The sequence below is a fragment of the Argentina silus genome, assembly GCF_951799395.1.
Source record: "Argentina silus genome assembly, chromosome: 2".
NCBI lineage: Eukaryota > Metazoa > Chordata > Actinopteri > Argentiniformes > Argentinidae > Argentina > Argentina silus.
In genome coordinates this window covers 33540394-33552216 of record NC_139656.1, presented here as the reverse complement: position 1 = coordinate 33552216, position 11823 = coordinate 33540394, and the positions used below count along the sequence as shown (strand labels likewise).

At 45.8% G+C, this 11823-nt stretch overlaps 2 protein-coding genes across 2 annotated transcripts; one reads left to right on the top strand and one right to left on the bottom strand.

Annotated features, from left to right (window-relative positions):
• The first annotated feature begins 544 nt into the window (after window positions 1-544).
• On the top strand, window positions 545-2891 carry LOC310818844 (uncharacterized protein). The gene is made up of 2 exons (XM_083689908.1): window positions 545-742; window positions 1466-2891. The coding sequence occupies exon 2, from the start codon at window positions 1509-1511 to the stop codon at window positions 2013-2015; it is 507 nt and encodes a 168-aa protein (XP_083546034.1). The 5' UTR covers window positions 545-742; window positions 1466-1508; the 3' UTR covers window positions 2016-2891.
• On the bottom strand, window positions 2697-11382 carry sar1b (secretion associated, Ras related GTPase 1B). The gene is made up of 7 exons (XM_083689896.1): window positions 11252-11382; window positions 7486-7561; window positions 6296-6415; window positions 5451-5516; window positions 5241-5344; window positions 4980-5111; window positions 2697-4432 (listed from the first exon to the last, which is right to left on the bottom strand). Exons 2-7 carry the CDS (start codon window positions 7541-7543, stop codon window positions 4316-4318), a joined length of 597 nt encoding a protein of 198 aa, XP_083546022.1. The 5' UTR covers window positions 7544-7561; window positions 11252-11382; the 3' UTR covers window positions 2697-4315.
• Between the last annotated feature and the right edge of the window lie 441 nt (window positions 11383-11823).

The window sequence follows — 11823 nt, the reverse complement described above, 5'->3', positions numbered from 1 at the left end:
GGCAGTCACAATGCTAGAAGAAACACACAAAGGCACACACATAAACACACACACATTTTTTAATGTATTTATTTATTTTATTTATTTATTTACAGGAGAGAAACTTGCACAGGGGGGTAGTGGGGATGAAGAGGTCTCTAGTAGGGACTGTTGAGATGTAGCCTGAAGAGATGGGTCTTCTGCAGTCATGATGACATGACTGAAGTAGATTGACCGCAATAACAACATCAAGGGATCGTCATCACAACCAGATATACAGTAACTATTCACACAGTGTGATTGTCATCTTCACAGTTAGACACTATTTATGGAACTTCCTTAAACAGTGTGTGTGTCTGTGTGTATGTGTGTGTTTTCCTCATGCCAAAATTCCCCTGTATCTCACCCATCTCACTCTACTGGTGTGTGTGTGTGCGCATGTGTGTATGTGTGTGTGTGTGTGTTTTTCCATCTGTCTAAAATACCATACTGATCAAGTGTAGCTATCTCCTCAGACATCACAGTTCACCTGAAACTACGAATGACATCATTCTGAGACATGTCCCACACTTTCAATGACTTGACTATTGTACAAGGTAAAGTAAATGAAGCCTCTGTGACCGGGGCAGGCGTGTCTAGCATGCTGATGTGAAAGGGAGTGGGATGGAGGTGACCACTGAGAAGACAAGACATCACACAACATCCCACCACAGACACACAGACGCTCCCAGCAGAACAGACAAGAGACCAGACCCAGAGACAGGTAAGAGGGAATCTTCCCGAATTTCCTATCAATCAAGTCTGTCCACAACAATGAAGCATTTGATTTCTCAATAATAATGATGAGAGGGAGAGCAATGGAATGAAACACCTCAGTGATGTTTCATGTTTCATTTACATTTATTTACATTTACGGCATTTAGCAGACGCCTTTATCCAAAGCGACTTACAACAAATACATTTGTTTAAGTAAGTGAATCATTTATCCAACAGTCATCATAAGACAAAGTAATCAACGCTCACATCTGGGGCCATTGGCCGTCGCACTGCCAGAAACATTTTATTTTTTATTTTTTTTTATTTTTTTTAAACAGGAGAGAACTTGTAGTGGGGGTGAAGAGGTCTATTGGGTTAGGGTTAGGGTTAGGGTTAGTACAGGGGGGTAGTGGGGGTGAAGAGGTCTCTAGGGTTAGGGTTAGTACAGGGGAGTAGTGGGGGTGAAGAGGTCTCTAGGGTTTGGGTTAGGGTTAGTACAGGGGGGGTAGTGGGGGTGAAGAGGTCTTTAGGAGGGCAAAAACAGTAACGTAAACAACACATGATATTCTGTAATTCCAAACACCACAGCATGCATCCACTCCAAGTGGCAAACTTGATAATATGGTGTATTGAACTGGCATATACTGTACAGTAGCTTATGTGTGAAGGCTCCAAGGTTTCCATTTGATCTTCTTTATTAAACCTCTCCGATCATTCATACTCCCAACAGCTGAACCTGATCCTCATCATCCTACCAGCCAGGCTGCTCAATCATGGCCAGCCAGCCTCCCTTGGTACCAGGGGACGTCACCGTACCGCACCCACACCAGTCAGCTCCGTCTCTGGGTACAGATGAGACTGGCCTCCCTGTAGAGGCCTGGAGCACAGCTGGTGACCAGGGGTCTCTACACCAGACACCCAGCCAGAGGCAGGACATCCGCAGCCCCCCTGGAGGAGACCCAGAGGGGTGGAGGATGAGCTCCTCCAAGCCCCAGAGGCATGGCCCCATCCCTGGGGCCCAGGCTGTCCAGGCCCAGCCCTGTAGGGCTGTGGGGGTTCCCACCGTGAGTGGCATGGTGGAGGGTGCTGGAGGGACCGGGGCCATCGTGGGAGCCCAGGCAGGGCAGGGTCACTGTGGGCAGTGTGGCCAGCTGGCCCTGGCTGTGGTGCTGGCTATCTTCTCCCCTCTCCTCGCCCTGGGCGTCTGTGTGGCTGACGTTATCACGGGAGAGTGCTGTAGGCTGGAGAACATGAAGGACATGGAGGACTTCATAGAATAATGAATATCAGAGGAAACACATTGGAATCACGTTGTATAGGCGTACGGTAGAGAGGCTGAGGAGTAGTGTGACTGGAGATGACGGGATCAGTTGGATTTCCCTCCATGAGGAGCACAGAACAAGGCAAGCCCTTCAATTAATCAGTTATTTGTAAAATATATAGATTTGTTCTTCAAAACTGTGCTATTTGATGGATGCCACTTTGATATATTTATGTATACACTGTCACTGATGTATATATATATATCTTTTGATAAATTGAAGCAACAAATATATAATTATATAATTTCTTTATCAAATATATCTGCCATATCACTTGTAAATATAAAGCTTTTCTCCTTTACTACTTGTCAACTATGCCCTCTAGTGGCCAAAGCTACAAGGAAAGGAAATATTCTCGCCTTTTCTGTCCAGTCTAAACGCAGCCCAAATCTCAAAAGCATTTCCTTGATTCCTCCATCCTCCATCCTCGCCTCCTTCTCTTAACTCACTGGAGGAGAGGGTACGGGGTTCCTCCCCTCATCTTGAGAAGGTGAGAACAGAGGACGCAAGGAATCCAGGACAGACACCTGAGGCTGGACCTGAGCATCACTGCAGTAACCAACAGCAACAGTCAACAATGGAGAACGGGTGAATGGAAACGGAACCACACCAAAATAACTCTTTGTGACGGACCACAGATGTTAATCCTGTTGTTCATTGCAAACATTTATTACAATTTATGATGCAAACAACAGTAAAGTCTCTCCCTTATCGGAGCAACTCATGGAGTATGAGGGAATAAAGAGACACAAAGAAGAGGGACAGAACAGAAAGAAAGTGTATTATGCGCCGTTCCATTATGGTTCTTAAAAAAAAAAAGAAAAAAAAAAGAAACACAACAACAGTTTTTTTGAGATAAGCTTCTCGATTCTCCTTACATTGTAATTTGGCATTTTATCTCTCAAGTTGTACTTTCCTGTTATATGGTCATTAAAAATCAAAGAGCAAAGGCATGCATAATAGTCTCTTGTAATGCACATTGATCAAGGGAACCTCTTATAAAACTCCATGTACGGTGGTCGTGTACATTTCATATGGTCCCTTACTTACAGGTTTCATACCTAAATTATACCTGTTCCCACTGGTGGACTAGTCCTTCTATCTAAACTTGGTCACTAGATACTTCTCATACGGTCTGCTGCTGGGAACTCATCCACAGATGGCTTTCTAACATTGACAACTACTAGATGTTACATTGTGCCAACCACTTTATTTGTTTTACTGCATGTTATTATGAAGCTATTGTCAATCAAATCCTTCAGTTAAATATAGTCTTCGTGATCATGTCTGGTGTGCTACCCAACGATTTCAGCCCCTTACTCGGGCACCGCTGTCCAAAGGGACCCGAGGGGTACATGCTGCCTAGACACAGCCTTAAAACTATTTACTGTCCACGGACAGAAAATAGCTGTGTTCTAATTTAATTACCTTTAAGTTCCAATACATGTGACAAACAAATTGTAACATCGCCAATACAATAGATATAAATGAAGGTTCCCTGTTGGTAAGAGGAAGACACAGCCGCACAGACACATTGTCTTAAAGGTGAGTGCTGTTGACGTGGCCACATTCTATATGTTTATTGAAACCATGTAAAAAGAAAAAGAAAAAAAAGAGGAGAAAAACGACAAAAACATGATGATTAAATACTAGTCACATGTCTGCATGTTGTCTTTCCTGTTAAAAAAGTGTATTGCAAATGTGTACAACATCTCAGTTCTGTCTCACTGTTCAGAATGTGTTTGGGGGGGGGGGGCGAGATGGGCGGAGGGGGGGTGGGGGGCTATACCATTAGAATCATATACAGATTTACAGTTATAATGCATTCATCACACCAATAGATGTCAAGGCAGAGTGAGGGGGGAGGGGGCAGCAAAAGATGGAAACAAAATAGAAAAGGTTCATCGGTTTGTATAATTTTTAAACACTTCTTGCAGAATCGATGCTATGTTATTCTCTTAGAAAAAGAGTGTGAGAGAGAGAGAGAGAGAGAGAGAGAGAAAAGAGAGAGAGAGAGAGAGAGAGAGAGAGAGAGAGAGTGTGTGTGTAACCAAAATGTTCGACCAATACAAAGTCTATTGGGTTCAAGTTGTTGTACTGGTTGTTTTCTGAAAGCGGAAGAGGCAGACTTTTATAACCGAACATGGGACTGAGTATGGTTGTGGTGGTGTTGATGGTGTTGTTGTTGTTGTTGTTGGGCGGGCGGCTCCGTGGTGGCGCCCTCCGGTGGTCAGGCCTGGTCAGGGCAGGGCAGAGCTCTAGTCGATGTACTGGGAGAGCCAGCGGAAGCCCTCTCCGTATCCCTGCCTCTTCAACACGCTGCACATGAACACCTCCAGGGGTCTCGTGTTCAGCTCCTTCATGGGAATGTTGCCCTGGAAACCAGACCAAACCAAAACACAGCAGTGAGGAGAGGGAAGGGAGGGGTGGTGGGGGGGAGGGTGGGGGGTGGGAGGGGTGGTGGGGGGTGGGAGGGGTGGTGGGGTGCGGTGGGGACGACGACGACATCAAAATAGCTAATCAACTAATTGTTGCTAGGAATGTTTCCACTTCCCAGGGTCCCATGTTACCCACAGAGACGAAATAATTAATGGATGCTCAAAGACAAACCAGATTTGAATAAATCTAATAATCGAGTGGCTGATGCACTGGGATGACATAAGTAGGTTGTATCAGTCCATAAGTAGCATCAGTCCATTTCCTGGTGGCCTCAACCCAAGCAATCCTATGCTTTAAAACCTCTGTGTGTGGGGGGGGGGGGAGGTGGAGAGGGGGGGGGGGATACAGAAGGGCACACAACAGGGGAAAGGGTCGAGCATTGTGACGCAGCAGCAGCAGCAGCTGCCCCCCGCCCCCCCCCCCCAACCCCCATGACTGACAGGGACGTCCATCAGTCCAGCGGACCTGTCCTCCTGTCCTCACCTTGCCCGTTGTCTGTCCGTACAATCCAAACAGCTCACGCAGCTTCTCCTCGCTGACGGCTTCTGGTCTGTCAATCTTGTTGCCGAGGATCAGGATAGGCACGTTTCCAATGGTCTCGTCTGTCATTAGTGCCTGGAGGAAGACACGCCGGACAGGGAAAGGGTTAGGTACATACAGTGTTACTACTAACCTGTCATCAGACCCATCTTAGACAACACGTATCCAATCCATCGAGCAGCAGAGAGCGTACATAGCACTCACATCAAGTTCTGTTTTGGACTCGCCCAATCTGGGGAAGTCCGCACAATCCACCAAGAAGACGATGCCGTTGATGGCTGGGAGGTAGTTTTTCCACACTCTGCGAGCTAGAGAGAGAGAGAGAGAGAGAGAGAGAGAGAGAGAGTAATGAGTGTAAAGTTGTCGTGCTGTAAACCACAAGGAACATTTATTTCAGTGCACACACACACACACCTTGTGCATGGCCTCCAAGGTCAAAGGTGGTGAAGGTCATGCCAGCGATTGTCAGCTCTTCCGATGCTGGGGAGTAAAACAGGCCACAGGTTACATTGGGAAACGTGTACTTTGATAAAGCCCAGTCAACAGAGTTTTTACATCACATTATCAAGAGTCTATGAGTGTGTGTCCCACTTCCTCACTACAGTTCCCAGAAGGCCAAGAGGGTTCAGTCAGTAATGACATCTGAGTCTGCAGCAGGACAAGAGTCCATGGAATCAGACCAGGCTTGAGACCACTTCAGAAGTGCTTGCTTGACCTATTCCGTGTGTACAGTAGATTCATATTGTATTATTTACTTTCTATTTACTTCCATACTGCAGTCAAATACAGATAACGGATGGAAATTTACATAACTAAAAAGATTCCATAGGAATTTACATGGACGAGGGGAACCTAGGGATTTACATACCTGCGGTCAAGGCAAACAAAACAACTGGTCTAGAGCCTTGTCTCATGGTTAGGAACATGACTCCTCCTCCGCGCCTCCTCCACTCCCTCTCTCCTCAGAAAGCACTGGAGGAGAACATGTAAGGGGAGGAACCTCGGCCTTCTCCTCAACGCGTTTGGAGTAGGACGCGAGAGTAGGACGCGAGTGGAGGACAGAGGAGAGGATGCGAGGAGACATGCTCCTAATAATTGAGATGTCTGCCTCAATAGGTCTGGATGGATGCACTGCTATAGACAGCTGTCTGTCTGTCTGTCTGTCAAATATCAGCTGTCTGTGAGCCCGCCCTGTCTGTCTATCTGTCTGTCTGTCTGTCTGCCTGCCTGTCCATCCATCCATCACACATCAAACTTACTTGGATGTAAGGTAGGCACATGCTGTCCCAATCTGTCATCTTTGAGCATGTGCAGTAGCGTCGTCTTGCCAGCATTGTCCAGTCCAAGAAACACTAACTTGCCGGATTTCTTGTACAGTCCTGAAATAATAAAAAAAAAGTCAAAGGCGTATAAAAAAGTCCAATATTTCCTTTGAACACAGACAACAGAGGACGATAGGATCTTCTATCATTTTATACTGTCTGGCTTAGAAAGTTCATAATAGCCCTGGGATGAAACTCAACTTCTCACCAACAAAAAAAGGACAAAGTCAAAAGTGGGAATATCAAGTTCAGACTTGTTTCTCAGGTAACTGAAAAGAAAACTGCCTATACCAGTTTTCTTCCTCCTCTGTGGCTCAGTTGGTAGAGCATGGCGCTAACGACGCTTACGTTGTGGGTTCAATTCCTGTTGGGATCATGGATACCGAAAAATGTGTTCACTCACTGCAATGTGAGTCGCTTTGGATAAAAGCGTCAGCTAAATGGCGTATATATTCGAGCTCTAAATAAAAATTAAAAACCACATTGCTGATCGGCACCGCCTACAAACCAGGCTACGCACTCATGTTCCCTCCAAGTGAGTCAGACGCTTCTCATTCCTCCCTGAGTCAGCTCTTGGTTGACTGACATCATCATTACTCAACGGAGGCCCGGCAGAGTATTACCTGTCTAACCAGGTGAGCAGGAGTCACTAAACCCCCCCCCAGTCCCCAGGCAGCAACACAGACAGTCTAAAGAGGTTACAGGGAGTGGTGCGTAGGCCTGGCTGTTCATCTGCTTGATTCAGTGTAGCCTAGCAGTGTGTGTGTGTGTGTGTGTGTGTGTGTGTGCAGGGAGGGGACGACAACAACGACGACTGATGTAGGGCACAGGGCACAACACCAGCTGATCAGATCACTACCACCAACAACCACAAGAGGTTTAAGTGGGATTACTAGTGGGAGTATAACTATAGTTCCAACATTATACACACTTGTATTGAGGAGCTGATGAGGAAAACAAGAAATGGGGAGAGATCAGAGCTAAGCATTTTGAAGACAGACAGACAATGTAGTATTACAGACAGACAATGTAGTATTACAGACAGACAATGTAGTATTACAGACAGACAGACAATGTAGTATTACAACTACATTGATGAAGTGTGAAGTGTGTGTGTGCGTACTTACCTAGAAACTGCAGTACGCTACTGAAACCACTATAAATCCAATCAAATATGAAGGACATATCCGGAGCTTGTGAATCCTGCAAGACAACAACAGAGGGCACCAGAGGTAAACACACACAGGAGCATACAGGACAGCCAGGGGAGGCTGGTGGAGGGAGAAATCGGAGGACGGGCTCTTGGCAATGCACGGAATGGAGTACCCTCCGATTTCTGCTGCCACCAGCCTTCCCTGAGAGAGCGCGACATGCAGCTACATGACAACAACAGATGGTGTGGTGACGTTGAATGTTTGACTGTTGACGAGCCTGAGGCGATAAAAACATTTCAGAGCGCAAAGGAAACACACAAGATCCGAACGGACCAGATCCAGAGCTTGGAGAAGATAAGACCTGACATGTCATGAATCCCTGTTGAAGAGAAACAGTAACTAGGCCTATCTGTGTCGAGACAGGGTTGTTCCTCTGTAGAGACCTGGACATAGATCTCTGAACGACACAGAAGTATTCAGTGACACAGGATGACTCATGATGAGGTATTAGGTGCTGGGGTCTCCAGAGGTAAACCCAACCAACCAAACTAATCTCAACGTTTAAAGGCCTGCTATCTGTCTGTGTTTAGTCTGTGGAAGGTGCTGTTGCCCGGTCAGGAGAAAGAGAGAGAGAGACACACCTTCCTCCTAGTCTCGAGCCATCCGTACCAACTAATGCGGTACGTCTGGAATTAATGAACCCAGCTTTTGAGAATCCACCGACCAATTACAAGTTGAAGGTGTAAATTGCGCTCTCTGTACACCTAAATAAATCTCTATAGCTAGTGCAGACAGCTAACATCGACAAGTCTCTGGAAGTTTTAATTTTGTGTACGGGAGATGTTGATGATAAGGCACCGATTCGGAATACAAATAATGACAGGTGGACTTCCTACACTTGGATGTCCATCGCCATCCGTCTATAGGAGTTGGAAGACCAAAATGGACTTCCATGAATTGCATCAACGCTTCAGGCCCCGCGACACAACCCTCCTCCTATCTGGAGGATTCCAGCAGCAGGTGATAAAGACAATGACAATCAATGGCCATGCTCTACTCTACAGCTATTATCTTGTTCCAGATGGATTCAACAGGCAGAAGTACAAGCAGTTCAGACCAATGTTCACACACTGTCTCTTTCCTAACAGGCAGAGTTCATGAGAGGGTGTGTGTGTGTGTACTGTGTGTGTGTCTCAACACTCAGAGAAAATAGACAGAGGGCCTAGAAATGGACAACCCTAACACCAGATCTATCTGGCAACACATTAGCCTATAATACTGTTCAATGACAACAAAACAACTTGCTGTGCAGCTTTCTCTGTGACAACAAAATGCTGTTGTCACGAAGACCTTATTCAGAGTGTCTTATTTCTTTTTCACAGTCTCTGGGGAAGCGTGATCAAATGACTGCATAAGAGCTTTTCTCATCTGCAGGCGAAAAAAAAACAAAAAAGGGGAAAAAAACCTTTCTCCGGAATAAAAGGAAAAGACGCTTGGCTAAGTAGGCCATGTTCCACGACAGCCAGACATTCACCACTCAGTCTCATTCACCACTCTGTCTCATTCACTCTCTCGTGTGGCACGACTAAAATGTGCCAGGCCTGCCGACCTGTGGCTGCAGTTATGCAACATGCAAACAACTCCAGGGCTAAAGTATACTGGGGGCAAAGGTCAAGACCATGCAAATACAGCTGAACTACACGTCAGCAGCCGCAGCCTCACCGGGCTCCGTCTCCCCCTGGCCACGGCTCGCTCCCTTTGCCCTGGCGGCCGCTGAGCTGACACACTGCTGGGCTGGGCTGGGCTGGGCTGGGCTGGAAGATCCCACGTGTGGTGTGACGTGACACAGGCTGTGGGTGCCGGTGAACGCAGCCCAGCTGGACACCTAGCATCTAGGCTACTGCATGATGAGATGCTGGTGCTTTATAAATAAAGTTTTACGACAGTAGATTCCAGCTGCACACGCTACTAAGCTAGAATCCTCCCGTCATTAAACAATAAATGACTATCGAGCCCGATACTGAACAAATCGCCCTGATGGGGACCATAAAAATGCTGGTTTTACGTGACGACACCAGCAGATGCTCAACAGTGCAAATTAATCACATTTTAAGTCCCCTGGCCAGTACACTTCAACCAAACTTAAACGTGTGCATTCCAGAATGAAACCAAGCCCAAAAACTGAAAGTAATATTTATCTGTCTAACTGCACATAACCTACACAAAGCACATTTGCTACACGTTACAAGATTTTTAAATATCACGGTCAGTAGATGAGAAGTCAGGAGAGGACAGTTTACTTAGCACAGACGATAGAGAAAAGGCTCCACTTACAGTAGTCTCACGTCCATGCAAAGAGACTGCACATACAGTAGGATTGATATGGAGACAAAATCCCTGGCAGCTGAGAATATATATGCATGTTCTCACCTTGTTCCTAAATCCTCTGAAATGGGATTCACCTCAAACATCACCCACAGCATGTTCTGACAGCTTGCTTGTATGAATTTACATACACTGAACAATCAAGTCATTGTTTGCAGCCAGAGGCGTCCTCGACCTAATTAATTTCGAAATGTTAATCTGTGAAAACAGATTGCTTTGTAACACCCATAGATGAGGAGATGAGGAAAAGTTAAATACCAATTACGACGTTCAAAGACCATCATCCTAATAAATGTTATCTGAAACATTTAGGCCTAACAGCTGTGGTAATGATTGGAAATCAAAAGACAAATCACATAGCCAAAGACCCCTGTATGCCCACCAATCAAAGCAATATTTACATCCTAGCTTTGATCAGTCATAATATGAATGATGATCTCCCTCCAATGGCCATTTATTTAAGATTAGGAGGTAGTTTTAGCCTATATGTCAAAAGACATATCACAACCAGACAATCTAAGTGTCACAGGCTTTCACTCACAGAGGGGACAAATGTTCTACAAGGAATGAGGTTCGAACATACCAGAGATACCAAGGCCCTTTGAAGGGAATGCGCCCGCCACGCAACAACTCACCACCGTGGACACGGCAGGGCTCAACTATCCGTCGGGGCTTGACATTCCCAAAACAACGTTAGCTACAAATGTCAATTACAACTCGTCTGTTCACGGTGCCCATTTGTTAATGACAACGTCCAGAACGCTATTAGGACGGCTAGCCTGCTAATATAATTGACAACGGGCTGACACTGAAACATATCACACACTTCTAGCCGGCTAACGTTTAAGAGCGTTTCGCAAATCTTATGGATCGCTTTGACGAAATTGCGCACCCAAGTTATCACGATGGCCATGTTGATTGGGTGGCCTCTTAGGCTGCATTAGAACACATATACGTGTCATGCTCAGGAGAGGGTCTGCTAGCCCGCTAGCGAAGACATGATCTGGATAGCTGCTGATCCGCAACCGGGGAGGGAGAGAAGTTAGCTAGCATGCTAAGGCTAGCAATAGACACAAATATACAAGTCAACAGTGTCACGGTAAGGTACTCGGCTAGGGAACATTTCTCACAATTTTGCCATTCGCCTTATTATAAACATTATTTTCATGCACTTGCAGAACGAACTCGGCTGGCTTAGCTCGCCTCTTACACCATCTGACAGGGCTTCCTGCCTCGCTACGACCGTTAGCGCACAGCTCCGTCCTGCCCAGCGCAGCGCAGCGCTAGCCGTTCTGCCGATTCTAAAATGCACTGTTGTCTCAACTCCAGTGTGACCGTGTGTACGAAAACTTACCCGTTATCTAAGTGTAGATTAATTGACTAAATATCGTTGCTTTTAAAACCATGAAAATCTGCCTCCTGGTCAAATGAGAGTCCGCAATTGACGTCTTCGACTCTACCTCCGTGTTTTGTTACAGAGCCACGACACAGCAATGGCTGTCCAGCACCTCCCCGTCAGCCCGGCCGCTTCCGTTTATGTTTCACAATCATCTTTCCGGTGGGGATACAAAAAGACGAATGAATTTAGACATTTCTTGACATCAAGGTGTTACAAAAAACAACAACATTTGCTGTAATAACTCAACATTTAAGTTTATTCATCAGAGAACATTGCATCAACTCCACAACGTGTCAGGTTATATCTGATCTGAAACTATTTTAAAAAGAGCAACTTGAGAGAGAGTTCCCCTTAGCTCTCCAAGAGATATCAACTCATAGGCACATTATTCATTCACCTTATACACTGCTAACCATTAGTCTGATTAGTGATGAAACGTCTATTAATCGTGTAAGCTTGTCACAATGCAGTAAACTGATCCTGTGTCATTTTAATTCGATCTCAAAGGACAAAAACAGAGGATAACA